Source organism: Cyprinodon tularosa, unplaced genomic scaffold, assembly GCF_016077235.1.
Source record: "Cyprinodon tularosa strain WSP-4 unplaced genomic scaffold, ASM1607723v1 ctg1442, whole genome shotgun sequence".
In the NCBI taxonomy this organism is placed as follows: Eukaryota; Metazoa; Chordata; class Actinopteri; order Cyprinodontiformes; family Cyprinodontidae; genus Cyprinodon; species Cyprinodon tularosa.
The window spans coordinates 17,079-32,512 of NW_024038268.1; the positions used below are offsets into that span (position 1 = coordinate 17,079).

General features: G+C 51.0%; 1 protein-coding gene across 1 annotated transcript in view; it reads left to right on the plus strand.

The window, feature by feature from the left end:
• LOC119779244 overlaps positions 1-15,434 on the plus strand; it is a gene marked incomplete at its 5' end in the record, with an annotated part of 43,248 nt that overhangs the window by 17,025 nt on the left and 10,789 nt on the right. Inside the window, 10 exon segments of the mRNA XM_038278829.1 lie at positions 5,620-5,868; positions 5,927-6,035; positions 6,682-6,793; positions 6,899-7,066; positions 9,280-9,383; positions 9,491-9,728; positions 12,648-12,797; positions 12,870-13,003; positions 13,085-13,265; positions 13,267-13,308. Coding sequence (XP_038134757.1) covers positions 5,620-5,868; positions 5,927-6,035; positions 6,682-6,793; positions 6,899-7,066; positions 9,280-9,383; positions 9,491-9,728; positions 12,648-12,797; positions 12,870-13,003; positions 13,085-13,265; positions 13,267-13,308 — 1,487 coding nt within the window.

The window sequence follows — 15,434 nt, forward strand, 5'->3', positions numbered from 1 at the left end:
CACCTGTCCCACAGCTTTCCACCTGTCCCACAGCTTTCCACCTGTCCCACAACTTTCCACCCGTTCCACCTGTCTCACAGCTTTCCACCTTTCCCACAGCTTTCCACCTGTCCCACAGCTTTCCACCCGTTCCACCTGTCTCACAGCTTTCCACCTGTCCCACAGCTTTCCATCTGTTCCACAGCTTTCCACCCGTTCCACCTGTCTCACAGCTTTCCACCCGTTCCACCTGTCCCACAGCTTTCCACCCGTTCCACCTGTCTCACAGCTTTCCACCTGTCCCACAGCTTTCCACCTGTCCCACAACTTTCCACCCGTTCCACCTGTCTCACAGCTTTCCACCCGTTCCACCTGTCCCACAGCTTTCCACCTTTCCCACAGCTTTCCACCTGTCCCACAGCTTTCCACCCGTTCCACCTGTCTCACAGCTTTCCACCTGTCCCACAGCTTTCCACCCGTTCCACCTGTCTCACAGCTTTCCACCTGTCCCACAGCTTTCCACCTGTCCAACAGCTTTCCACCTGTCCCACAGCTTTCCACCCGTTCCACCTGTCTCACAGCTTTCCACCTGTCCCACAGCTTTCCACCTGTCCCACAGCTTTCCACCTGTCCCACAACTTTCCACCCGTTCCACCTGTCTCACAGCTTTCCACCTTTCCCACAGCTTTCCACCTGTCCCACAGCTTTCCACCCGTTCCACCTGTCTCACAGCTTTCCACCTGTCCCACAGCTTTCCATCTGTTCCACAGCTTTCCACCCGTTCCACCTGTCTCACAGCTTTCCACCCGTTCCACCTGTCCCACAGCTTTCCACCCGTTCCACCTGTCTCACAGCTTTCCACCTGTCCCACAGCTTTCCACCTGTCCCACAACTTTCCACCCGTTCCACCTGTCTCACAGCTTTCCACCCGTTCCACCTGTCCCACAGCTTTCCACCCGTTCCACCTGTCTCACAGCTTTCCACCTGTCCCACAGCTTTCCACCCGTTCCACCTGTCTCACAGCTTTCCACCTGTCCCACAGCTTTCCATCTGTTCCACAGCTTTCCACCTGTCCCACAACTTTCCACCCGTTCCACCTGTCTCACAGCTTTCCACCTTTCCCACAGCTTTCCACCTGTCCCACAGCTTTCCACCTGTCCCACAGCTTTCCACCTGTCCCACAGCTTTCCACCTGTCCCACAACTTTCCACCCGTTCCACCTGTCCCACAGCTTTCCACCTGTCCCACCTGTCTCACAGCTTTCCACCTGTCCCACAGCTTTCCACCTGTCCCACAACTTTCCACCTGTCCCACCTGTCCCACAGCTTTCCACCTGTCCCACAGCTTTCCACCTGTCCCACAGCTTTCCACCTGTCCCACCTGTCTCACAGCTTTCCACCTGTCTCACAGCTTTCCACCTGTCCCACAGCGTTCCACCTGTCCCACCTGTCCCACAACTTTCCACCCGTTCCACCTGTCCCACAGCTTTCCACCTGTCCCACCTGTCTCACAGCTTTCCACCTGTCCCACCTGTCCCACAGCTTTCCACCTGTCCCACAGCTTTCCACCTGTCTCACCTGTCTCACAGCTTTCCACCTGTCCCACAACTTTCCACCCGTCTCACCTGTCTCACAGCTTTCCACCTGTCCCACAGCTTTCCACCTGTCCCACCTGTCCCACAGCTTTCCACCTGTCCCACCTGTCTCACAGCTTTCCACCTGTCCCACCTGTCTCACAGCTTTCCACCTGTCCCACCTGTCTCACAGCTTTCCACCTGTCTCACAGCTTTCCACCTGTCCCACAGCGTTCCACCTGTCCCACCTGTCCCACAACTTTCCACCCGTTCCACCTGTCCCACAGCTTTCCACCTGTCCCACCTGTCTCACAGCTTTCCACCTGTCCCACCTGTCCCACAGCTTTCCACCTGTCCCACAGCTTTCCACCTGTCTCACCTGTCTCACAGCTTTCCACCTGTCCCACAACTTTCCACCCGTCTCACCTGTCTCACAGCTTTCCACCTGTCCCACAGCTTTCCACCTGTCCCACCTGTCCCACAGCTTTCCACCTGTCCCACCTGTCCCACCTGTCCCACAGCTTTCCACCCGTTCCACCTGTCCCACAGCTTTCCACCTGTCCCACAACTTTCCACCCGTTCCACCTGTCTCACAGCTTTCCACCTTTCCCACAGCTTTCCACCTGTCCCACAGCTTTCCACCTGTCCCACAGCTTTCCACCTGTCCCACAGCTTTCCACCTGTCTCACAGCTTTCCACCTGTCCCACAGCTTTCCACCTGTCTCACAGCTTTCCACCTGTCCCACAACTTTCCACCCGTCTCACCTGTCCCACAGCTTTCCACCTGTCCCACAGCTTTCCACCTGTCCCACAACTTTCCACCCGTTCCACCTGTCCCACAGCTTTCCACCTGTCCCACCTGTCCCACAGCTTTCCACCTGTCCCACAGCTTTCCACCTGTCCCACCTGTCCCACAGCTTTCCACCTGTCCCACAGCTTTCCACCTGTCCCACAGCTTTCCACCTGTCCCACCTGTCTCACAGCTTTCCACCTGTCTCACAGCTTTCCACCTGTCCCACAGCGTTCCACCTGTCCCACCTGTCCCACAACTTTCCACCCGTTCCACCTGTCCCACAGCTTTCCACCTGTCCCACCTGTCTCACAGCTTTCCACCTGTCCCACAGCTTTCCACCTGTCCCACCTGTCCCACAGCTTTCCACCTGTCCCACAGCTTTCCACCTGTCCCACCTGTCTCACAGCTTTCCACCTGTCTCACAGCTTTCCACCTGTCCCACAGCGTTCCACCTGTCCCACCTGTCCCACAACTTTCCACCCGTTCCACCTGTCCCACAGCTTTCCACCTGTCCCACCTGTCTCACAGCTTTCCACCTGTCCCACAGCTTTCCACCTGTCCCACCTGTCCCACAGCTTTCCACCTGTCTCACCTGTCTCACAGCTTTCCACCTGTCCCACAACTTTCCACCCGTCTCACCTGTCTCACAGCTTTCCACCTGTCCCACAGCTTTCCACCTGTCCCACAGCTTTCCACCTGTCTCACCTGTCTCACAGCTTTCCACCTGTCCCACAGCTTTCCACCTGTCCCACCTGTCCCACCTGTCCCACAGCTTTCCACCCGTTCCACCTGTCCCACAGCTTTCCACCTGTCCCACAGCTTTCCACCTGTCTCACAGCTTTCCACCTGTCCCACAGCTTTCCACCTGTCTCACCTGTCTCACAGCTTTCCACCTGTCCCACAGCTTTCCACCTGTCCCACCTGTCCCACCTGTCCCACAGCTTTCCACCCGTTCCACCTGTCCCACAGCTTTCCACCTGTCCCACAGCTTTCCACCTGTCCCACAGCTTTCCACCTGTCCCACCTGTCCCACAGCTTTCCACCCGTTCCACCTGTCCCACAGCTTTCCACCTGTCCCACCTGTCCCACAACTTTCCACCCGTTCCACCTGTCCCACCTGTCCCACCTGTCCCACAGCTTTCCACCTGTCCCACAGCTTTCCACCTGTCCCACCTGTCCCACAGCTTTCCACCTGTCCCACAGCTTTCCACCTGTCCCACCTGTCCCACAGCTTTCCACCTGTCCCACAGCTTTCACCTGTCCCACCTGTCCCACAGCTTTCCACCCGTTCCACCTGTCCCACAGCTTTCCACCTGTCCCACCTGTCCCACAGCTTTCCACCCGTTCCACCTGTCCCACAGCTTTCCACCTGTCCCACCTGTCCCACAGCTTTCCACCTGTCCCACAGCTTTCCACCTGTCCCACAGCTTTCCACCTGTCCCACCTGTCCCACAGCTTTCCACCTGTCCCACAGCTTTCCACCTGTCCCACCTGTCCCACAACTTTCCACCCGTTCCACCTGTCCCACAGCTTTCCACCTGTCCCACCTGTCCCACAGCTTTCCACCCGTTCCACCTGTCCCACCTGTCCCACAGCTTTCCACCTGTCCCACAGCTTTCCACCTGTCCCACAGCTTTCCACCTGTCCCACCTGTCCCACAGCTTTCCACCCGTTCCACCTGTCTCACAGCTTTCCACCCGTTCCACCTGTCCCACAGCTTTCCACCTGTCCCACCTGTCCCACAACTTTCCACCCGTTCCACCTGTCCCACAGCTTTCCACCTGTCCCACCTGTCCCACAGCTTTCCACCCGTTCCACCTGTCCCACCTGTCCCACAGCTTTCCACCTGTCCCACAGCTTTCCACCTGTCCCACAGCTTTCCACCTGTCCCACCTGTCCCACAGCTTTCCACCCGTTCCACCTGTCTCACAGCTTTCCACCCGTTCCACCTGTCCCACAGCTTTCCACCTGTCCCACCTGTCCCACAGCTTTCCACCTGTCCCACAGCTTTCCACCTGTTCCACCTGTCCCACAGCTTTCCACCTGTCCCACAGCTTTCCACCCGTTCCACCCGTCCCACAGCTTTCCACCTGTCCCACCTGTCCCACAGCTTTCCACCTGTCCCACAGCTTTCCACCCGTTCCACCTGTCTCACAGCTTTCCACCTGTCCCACCTGTCCCACAGCTTTCCACCCGTTCCACCTGTCCCACAGCTTTCCACCCGTTCCACCTGTCCCACAGCTTTCCACCTGTCCCACCTGTCCCACAGCTTTCCACCCGTTCCACCCGTCCCACAGCTTTCCACCTGTCCCACCTGTCCCACAGCTTTCCACCTGTCCCACAGCTTTCCACCTGTCCCACAGCTTTCCACCCGTTCCACCTGTCCCACAGCTTTCCACCCGTTCCACCCGTCCCACAGCTTTCCACCTGTCCCACCTGTCCCACAGCTTTCCACCTGTCCCACAGCTTTCCACCTGTCCCACCTGTCTCACAGCTTTCCACCTGTCCCACCTGTCCCACAGCTTTCCACCCGTTCCACCTGTCCCACAGCTTTCCACCTGTCCCACCTGTCCCACAGCTTTCCACCCGTTCCACCTGTCCCACAGCTTTCCACATGTCCCACCTGTCTCACAGCTTTCCACCCGTTCCACCTGTCTCACAGCTTTCCACCTGTCCCACCTGTCCCACAGCTTTCCACCCGTTCCACCTGTCCCACAGCTTTCCACCCGTTCCACCTGTCCCACAGCTTTCCACCCGTTCCACCTGTCCCACAGCTTTCCACCCGTTCCACCTGTCCCACAGCTTTCCACCCGTTCCACCTGTCCCACAGCTTTCCACCCGTTCCACCTGTCCCACAGCTTTCCACCTGTCCCACAGCTTTCCACCTGTCCCACAGCTTTCCACCTGTCCCACAGCTTTCCACCTGTCCCACAGCTTTCCACCTGTCCCACAGCTTTCCACCTGTCCCACAGCTTTCCACCCGTCCCACAGCTTTCCACCTGTCCCACAGCTTTCCACCCGTTCCACCTGTCCCACAGCTTTCCACCTGTCCCACAGCTTTCCACCCGTTCCACCTGTCCCACAGCTTTCCACCTGTCCCACAGCTTTCCACCTGTCCCACAGCTTTCCACCTGTCCCACAGCTTTCCACCTGTCCCACAACTTTCCACCCGTTCCACCTGTCCCACAGCTTTCCACCTGTCCCACCTGTCTCACAGCTTTCCACCTGTCCCACAGCTATCCACCTGTCCCACAGCTTTCCACCTGTCCCACAGCTTTCACCTGTCGCACAGCTTTCCACCGTTCCCCCTGTCCCACAGCTTTCCAACCTGTCCCCACAGCTGCCACCTTCCCACAGCTTTCACCTGTTCCCACAGCTTTCCACACCCGTCCCACAGCTTTCCTCCACCTGTCCCACACTTTCCACCCGTTCACCTGCCCACAGCTTTTCCACCTTCCCACAGCTTTCCACCCGTTCCCAAACCTGACCCACAAGCTTTCCACCTGTCCCACAGCTTCCACCTGTCCACACATTCCACCTGTCCCACAGCTTTCCCACCTCGTTTCCACCTGATCCCACAGCTTTCCACCTGTTCGATAGGTCCGCTGTGATCTGGATCCTAATCATAGTGTGTGGAACTGTCCGTGGTTCTGTGAGCATTCTGAAGGCATGGACCCAGCGTTCGCACAGGTAGAGACGAGCAGCGATGATCATGCAGGACTTTCTGTGGAATTATCACAACAAAAACATCAGCGACTCTAATAATGCTATAAGCTAGTCAGAATAATGATTGGTGGATTATTCAATCTGGACTAAATAAAATCTGAGCTGCCCGATCACAGATATTTAATATATTAGAGCTGAATGTTTTCTCTTCTTTCCATTTACCTGATTAAAGAAAAACACCTTGATGTTACCACGGGTCCAAACAAACCTTTATTCAACAAAGCAAAGCAAACATGAACAATAATGGCTGCTTATTGAGCGGTGTAAGGCAAGGATACCGGCAGGTGAAGGTCGGGAACCGGCAGGTGAGGCATATACCCGGCAGGTGAAGGCGGGAACCAGGTGAAGGCGGGAAACCGGCAGGTGAAGGCGGAACCGGCAGTGAAGGCGGGAAACCGCAGGTGAAGCGGTAACCAGGTGAAGGCGGTGGAACCGGCAGGTGAAGTCGGGAACCGGCAGGTGAAGGCGGGAACCGCAGGTGAAGGCGGAACCAGCAGTGAATGCGGGAACCGCCAGGTGATGCGTGAACCGGCAGGTTAAGGCGGTAACCAGTGAAGGCAGGAACCCGGCAGGTGAAGGCCGGGACCCGGCAGGTGAATTGCGGAACCAGGCAGCTGAAGTCGTACCAGGTGAAGGCAGGAACCAGGCAGGTGAAGCGGGCGGGAACCGGCAGTGAAGGCGGAACCGGCAGGTGGAATGGCGGGAACCGGCAGGTGAAGGCGGTAACCAGGTGAAGCAGGAACCGGCAGTTGAAGGCGGTACCCGGTGAAGTGCGGGAACCGGCAGGTTAAGTAGATACCGGATGTTTCCGGGTTGACGCACTGCAGCAGGGCTGGACGTTTGGACCCGGAGCCAGAGAGGACGGTGAACAGCGCCGCTTCTGGTTGGATTGTTCTGGACTGAAGCCGGAGTTCCTGACGCCCAGAAATGTTGGAAAGCTCCAATGTGTCAAAGATTCCTCCAGACAACTATGGCAGAGAACCAAGAAACGTTCTGTAAGGCAATACCGGTCGGGTCGGGTACAGCACCGGTAATCATCCCTGCTGGAGATGGTATGATGGTCCGGTCCATGGTGGAAGATGTTTTCTGAAAAGTCTTTTACCCTGATGGACGGTTCTGGGTACTGGAAGGTTCTAGACCAGGTGAGAAGGGGTAACCTTAACCTGATACGAAGGAAGGTTCATGGTGTGCCATCTCTGACCCAAATTACATCAAACCTGACGACGTGGGGCCTCATCATCGGATCCTAGACCATCAGGGAAAATGTTGGGTTCTACCAGCGTTGACTCAAACATGGGTTACAGTCCTACTGCTGTCTACTATCCAGGTCTGAAGGAACATCGGATCAAGAACCAGTTTAGCTCCTCCTCCTCCAGCAGTCCAAACTGCGGCCTCTCTGCAGCACGCCCAACACGTCACACTGCTGAATCAGGACCCTCTGAATAAGGGAGCAAATGGAAGACACTGACTGGTGAGGTGATGGATCTCACACGGGGGCGACTGATTTACAGCTGGCTCCAGTTGCCATTGGTTACAGCAGCATTTTTCCAGCAGCCCCCCTGGAGCCCGGCATCGATCGGTCGCGTCATTAGTTAACCAGCCGGGCTATTTACCCTGTTCGGCCTAAAACGGCCATTAGTGCCAGACGCTCATCACTGTTATTAACCCTCATTTCTGATAGAGACCCATCCGCTCAACACGGTCACCATCGTCAACCGTCAGTTTATCATTATTACCAATCCACAACCATCATAACCATCACAACCATCATAACCATTACCTCATATTTTATCACCATTATCATCATCATCATCATCACCATCACCACCATTATTACCATTACCAGCATCATTATCACCATTAATCATCAGCAATCAACATCACCATCATTATTACCATTTACTCTCCACCACATCATTACCATTATGATCATTACCATCATCATCATCATCACCATCATCTCCAATATTACAATTACCATCATCATTATCACCCATTATCATCATCATCATCATCACCACCATCACCCATCACAACCATCATAAACCATTACATCATCATTATCACCATTTTAATCATCATCAATCATCATCACATCATCACCATCCACAAACCAACATAACCCATTACATCACATTATCACCATTATCATCATCATCACCATCTACGCTACCATTATGATCATACCATCATCATCATCATCACCATCACCACCATTATAACCATATACCATCCACCATTATCATCAGCATCACCACCACCATCATCCACCTATCACAACCATCATAAACCATTACCATCATCATTATTCACCATTACATCATCCTCATGATCACCATCATTATTACCACTTACTTCCACCACATCATTACCATTATGATCATCATCACCACCATCATCACCAGTCAACTACCATCATCACCATCACAACCATCATAACCATTACCATCCATCATTATCACCATTATCCATCCATCATCATCACCACCATCATCACCATCACAACCATCATAACCATTACCATCATCATTATCACATTATCATCATCATCATCATCACTCATCATTATTACCATTACTTCCACCACAACATTACCATTTATGATCATCACACCACCATCAACACCATCACTACCATCATCAACCTATCTCTACACTCAACACCCAACATAACCTCACACCATCATAACCATTACCACACATTATCACCATATCATCATCATCATCACCATCATTCATTATCACCATTAACTATCATCATCATCATCAACCATCATTATTACCATCACTTTCCACCACATCATTACCATTATGATCATCATCACCACCATCATCAACCATCACACAACCATCATAACCATACCATCATCATTATCACCATTATCATCATCATCATCACTACACCACATCACCATCAACAACCATCATAACCATCTACCATCATCATTATCACCATTATCATCATCATCATCATCATCATCCATCACCACCATTATTACCATTACTTCCACCACATCATTACCATTATGAATCATCATCACCTACCATCATCATCCATCACCATTACCATCATCAACATCATCGTCTATCTCAGATGGTGACGAGTCCGCCTACAGGTGGGGAGGCTGACCAACCTGTGACCTGGTGGCAGGGAGAACAACCTGGAGGCTCAACGCTCTAAAAACAGTGGGAGATGTTGTGGACTTTAGAAAGAGCGCAGCCTCAGCTACCACCCCCATCCCCCTCGTGACTCCACCATTGACAACGTGGAGTCTTTCCGCTTCCTGGGAACTATCATCTCCCAGGACCTAAAGTGGGAGCTGAACATCGACTCCCTCACCAAGAGAAAGCCCAGCAGAGGATGTACATTTCCCTGCGGCAGCTGAAGAAATTCAACCTGCCCAGACAATGATGGTGCAGTTCTACTCCTCCATCCATTGAGTCCTCCTCACACCCTCCTCCATCACCATCTGGTACGTCTGGAGCCACCGCCAAGGACAAGAGCAGACTGCAGCGGTCATCCGTCACAGAGAAGGTGATTGGCTGCAACCTCCCATCTCTCCAGGAGCGCACCGCCTCCAGGACTGAGGCGTGCAGGGAAGATGTGGCTGATCCCCATCGCACCCCGGTCACAGATTATTTCAGCCACTACCCTCTGGCAGGATCTGCTGTCCATCAGGACCAGAACCGTCCGAGAACTCCCGTCACAAAACAGTTTTTTTTTTTTCCCATCTGCTATCGACCTTATCTACAAGGCCAAGAGCCGCCCGTGACACTGACATGTTTTCTTCTCCCCCCATTCAGGATTTCTGTGTTACCATTAACGCACAGTCCTACTGTTCTATATAGCTTCTGTATATATATATATATATATTTATATATATTCCTATCTTTTTGTTATTTTGTTTTGTTTTGTTTTTTTTTTTTGTTGTTGACTGGGGTTACTAAGGTCTACATCACCCTGGAGGGACCAGGCGGAACCAGGGCGGCTTTTTGGATTTGACCTCCTTCCTCGTCCCTCCAGCCAGCGCTCATAGACACCAGCCCAGACCAGTGGTTGCGTAGGAACCTCATAGTAACCTGGTTTGACATGGTGACTAACTAAGTGTGATTCTAGATGGTTCTCTGGCCCATTAATAAAGCTGAGGCTAAAGGTCAGTAAATTCCTGGCTGAAATGTCCTTCTGCTGATTATTATTGATAATCTGATCCAGGCAGTTTGATGCGTCCTGTCCAGGTCAGGTTCTAATTACCCTCTGCTCTTAATCGCGACTTTGGCTCATTAGGCTGATTAGCCTTCACTTCCCCCTCAGGGTTCTGATCTGGATTAAAAGATCATCTGTAGGGTCATCATACCCCTGGGTTTTCACCAGACCACATCACCTGCCGGATCTGAAACCTTCTCACACCTTTAGGAACCAGATTTTCTGAGATCACTGAAATACAAACAAAAACCTGACTCACTCGTTGCATGGTAATTCCCACCACTTCCTGTGCGCAGAAAAGATAAGATTCAGTTCAACCGATAGACCAGACTAGAACTTAGGCTCATCACACTGCTGAGGATTGAGGAAGAAGGTAATATCCAAAGGATTAGAATATTTCAAAAGGTCAGAACCAATCATCACCTCAAAGCTAAAGATAAAAAATAAATCTGTGTTTCTTTGAGCATTCTTTACTAGAACAAATATTCAAGCGTATGAAAACTGGCGGCTTTAGGGGAAATCACCGTTTTCTTACATTGGCCCCTGAGTTTCCGTTATTACATCAAAGTTAACTCCACCCATATTAGTTTTGTGTCATTCGTCATTTTTGTTTTTTTTAGGTCTGATGGGAACGCTCCCATCTCTGTGGACTTCCTACCTTAAAAACCACCCTAATCTGTTCTAATCCAAACCTCCTGTCTTCACAGAACCTATTAAGCTGACTTCTCCATCCTGCATGAGGATCATGGAACTATAGGATGATATGGTGTGAACGTGTGAACATGGTGGCGTCTAAGATGTATGAAGAAGGAGGTGATCAACTGCACATCAGCCATGAAGATTCACCAGTAACGCCTTCTCATGCGTCTACATCCTGTGTTTGGTGGTACGTGGGTTTTTAATATCAGCGGCTAAGAGAGAAACAGACCCCAGTTATTGCAGAAGCCACCAAGCAACAGAGGGCTGCTGCATCACTGGTCACAACTGGTTCACACTGGTTTCAGACTGGTTCACACTGGTTCAGAATACTGGTTAACACTGGTTCATACAGGTTAAGCACTGGTTTTCAGACTGTTAACACTGGTTCAGACTGGTTAACACTGGTTCACACTGGTTCACATGTTTCAGGACAGGTTCACACTGGTTCACACTGGTTCAGACTGGTTAACCACTGGGTTCAGACTGGTTAAAACAAACTGGTCTCACCTGGGTTCACACTGGTTCAGACTGTTTGTCACACTGTTCAGACGGTTTTAACACGGTTCAGACTGTTTAACCACTGGTTCAAGACTGGTTCACACTGTTCAGACTGTTCACACTGGTTCAGACTGGGTTTAACACTGGTTCAGACAGGTTAACAGAACTGGTTCACACTGATTCACACAGGTTCAGACTGGTTTACACACGAGGTTCACTACTGGTTCAGACTGGTTCACACTGGTTCAGACTGGTTAACACTGGTTCAGACTGGTTAACACTGGTTCACACTGGTTCCACTGTTCAGACTGGTTTCATCCACTGTTCACATCTGGTCAACTGTTAACACTTGTTCAGACTGGTTAACCTGGATCACACTGGTTCACTACTGGTTTCACTACTGGTTCACAACTGTTCAGACTGGTTAACACTGGTTCAGTACTGTTTGTTACAACTGGTCAGACTGGTTCCCTGGTTCAGGACAGGTTAACACTGGTTCAGACTGGTTAACACATGGTTCACACTGTTCACACTGGTTCAGACTGGTTCACACCTGGTTTCAGACTGGTTAACACTGTTCAGACTGTTTAACACTGGTTCAGACTGGTTAACACTGCTTAACACTGTTTCCAAGTTTTTTTCTACTGGTTTTCCAGTAAAACCCAGATCACCAAGAATCTCCTGAATTCACGAGTTTCTGATCTAAGATCAGAAAATGATGCAAAGCAAAAACAGTTTCTGTATATTCAGCCATTTAAGTAAGTTCAATATAGATAGGTAGCGTAATCTAACGTTAGCATTTTAGTGCTAATATTGCTAGGTAACCCGCATGTACCCCATGACAATAATGTTAGCATGCTAATGCTAACACTGCATAAGCAGACTTTATATTTACAGCTATGAGTGTCTGAATGTACCAGGCGTGGACTGAGCCTCTTAAAGGAACGCTAACAATAGCATGCTAATATCCACAGCTAATTATTGTAGTAGTCCTGAAGTTGCCCAATCAGTCAGATTAAATCACTCGTTCTCCGTTTTTTGGGGCCAGCCTCTTATTATCTGGAGGCTCTCCCTCTGGGTTAATAGGAAGCGGTTCTTCTCTGTCAAACAGCACTGGAACCACTGGGAGGTCATTACACTCCAAACTGGTAATCTAGATTATTCTGTTGATTTGAGGTTGGCGTTCCCTCCAACCTGTACGCCCTGTACCACGCTGCTCTGCAGCTGAAGCAGAGGAACGAGCTCGGGGTCTACCTGCTGAACCTCACCGTGTCGGACCTGCTCTACCAGGCGTCTCTGCCGCTCTGGCTGCAGTACATCTTTCAGGTAATTGGTTGTAAAGTTCTGATGAACTTTCTCTGATGATCTTTCTTCTTGATAACCGCTTCCTGTTCGCAGGATGACGACTGGCGCCACAGAGAGTGGTTGTGTCAGCTGTGTGGTTTCCTGCTCTATGAAAACATTTACATCAGCATCGGCTTCCTGTGCTGCATCAGCCTGGACCGCTACCTGGCTGTAGTTCATCCGCTCAGGTGGGTTTGGAGGGAGAACCTCAGACTAGAGAAGCTTCCAGTCGTACAGAAGGAACTCTGCTAACCATGACCCCCTCTCAGGTTTACATCCCTTCGCTCCATGAAGGCTGCATGGATGGTCAGCATCATCGTCTGGATAAAAGAGATCGCAGTGGGTGTGGTTTTCTTTCACCATAAGGAGGTGACCAGGGATCGGAGCAACCGGTCCGTGTGCTTCGAGCATTACCCAATGAGATCCTGGGAACATCCGGTCAATTACTACCCGCTTCACCATCGGCTTCCTCCTACCGCTGGCCATCCTCTCGGTAAACAGTCCCCCATGGCTGTCGGACAGAAAACTTTGATTTATCAAATTCATTTAAACTTTTTTAGGAATTAATTCCCTACTTTATAAAACAGTGTCTCACAGAAGCTGTGAAAATAGCAGATCTAGTTGAACACATTCTATTGGTTAATATAGCAGACAGACAAAATGTCCAATGAAGGGATGATTTTAGACATCCAAGGTTTCCATTCCAAAGCAAACACTTCCTGATCTACGATGAATTCTGCATTAAACACAGATCTATTAAATCTGCATTACTGCAAAAAAAGCAAAGAACAAAAACATTCTTTCTACTTTTTCATTTTTACTTTATTTCTGAGAATTTCCCCCTCAGTTCCTGCTGCTCAGGGGTCAAAGTAGATTTAAATTCACAGTTTGATATATATATAAAAAAAAATACAATGAGAGGGAAATATTCATAGATCTATGTACCTTTCCATCTGGATCTTTATCCAAAAATAAACAGAAAGCAATGAAATATTTGATTTGGTAGAAATCAAAGAATGTTTATTATCACCTCTTGTGAACTGGAAGGAATAAACCTTGATAGTTGGACAAAGGGATTTTTTTACGCCTGGCAGAGGATGATCAGCCGCATCTAGTTTATTAAGTAGCGAGAGCAGGAAGAGCCGTACTGCTGAGAGCGAACCATCAGAGTGGAGCGTAAAGCGCAGACTCTGAGCTAAGCTGCGCAAAGACGCATTTCTGCACAGCTGGAAGATCAGAGTTAGTCAGAGTTCAACGCGCAGCAACGGATCATTATGGGTTATTTTCATCCCCGCTGCTGGCTGAGTCTTCTTTGGTCCTGGAACAAGGCAGGAGGTCTATAGTCACTGAGGACTGCTGGCTGAGTCTTCTTTGGTCCTGGAACAAGGCAGGAGGTCTATAGTCACTGAGGACTGCTGGCTGAGTCTTCTTTGGTCCTGGAACAGGGCAGGAGGTCTATAGTCACTGAGGACTGCTGGCTGAGTCTTCTTTGGTCCTGGAACAGGGCAGGAGGTCTATAGTCACTGAGGACTGCTGGCTGAGTCTTCTTTGGTCCTGGATCAAGGCAGGAGGTCTATAGTCACTGAGGACTGCTGGCTGAGTCTTCTTTGGTCCTGGATCAGGGCAGGAGGTCTATAGTCACTGAGGACCACTGGCTGAGTCTTCTTTGGTCCTGGAACAGGGCAGGAGGTCTATAGTCACTGAGGACTGCTGGCTGAGTCTTCTTTGGTCCTGGATCAAGGCAGGAGGTCTATAGTCACTGAGGACTGCTGGCTGAGTCTTCTTTGGTCCTGGATCAAGGCAGGAGGTCTATAGTCACTGAGGACTGCTGGCTGAGTCTTCTTTGGTCATGGAACAACGCAGGAGGTCTATAGTAACTGAGGACTGCTGGCTGAGTCTTCTTTGGTCCTGGAACAAGGCAGGAGGTCTATAGTCACTGAGGACTGCTGGCTGAGTCTTCTTTGGTCATGGAACAGGGCAGGAGGTCTATAGTCACTGAGGACTGCTGGCTGAGTCTTCTTTGGTCCTGGATCAAGGCAGGAGGTCTATAGTCACTGAGGACCACTGGCTGAGTCTTCTTTGGTCCTGGATCAAGGCAGGAGGTCTATAGTCACTGAGGACCACTGGCTGAGTCTTCTTTGGTCCTGGATCAAGGCAGGAGGTCTATAGTCACTGAGGACCACTGGCTGAGTCTTCTTTGGTCCTGGAACAGGGCAGGAGGTCTATAGTCACTGAGGACTGCTGGCTGAGTCTTCTTTGGTCCTGGATCAGGGCAGGAGGTCTATAGTCACTGAGGACTGTTGGGTGAGTCTTCTTTGGTCCTGGATCAAGGCAGGAGGTCTATAGTCACTGAGGACTGCTGGCTGAGTCTTCTTTGGTCATGGAACAGGGCAGGAGGTCTATAGTCACTGAGGACTGCTGGCTGAGTCTTCTTTGGTCCTGGATCAAGGCAGGAGGTCTATAGTCACTGAGGACCACTGGCTGAGTCTTCTTTGGTCCTGAATCAAGGCAGGAGGTCTATAGTCACTGAGGACCACTGGCTGAGTCTTCTTTGGTCCTGGATCAAGGCAGGAGGTCTATAGTCACTGAGGACCACTGGCTGAGTCTTCTTTGGTCATG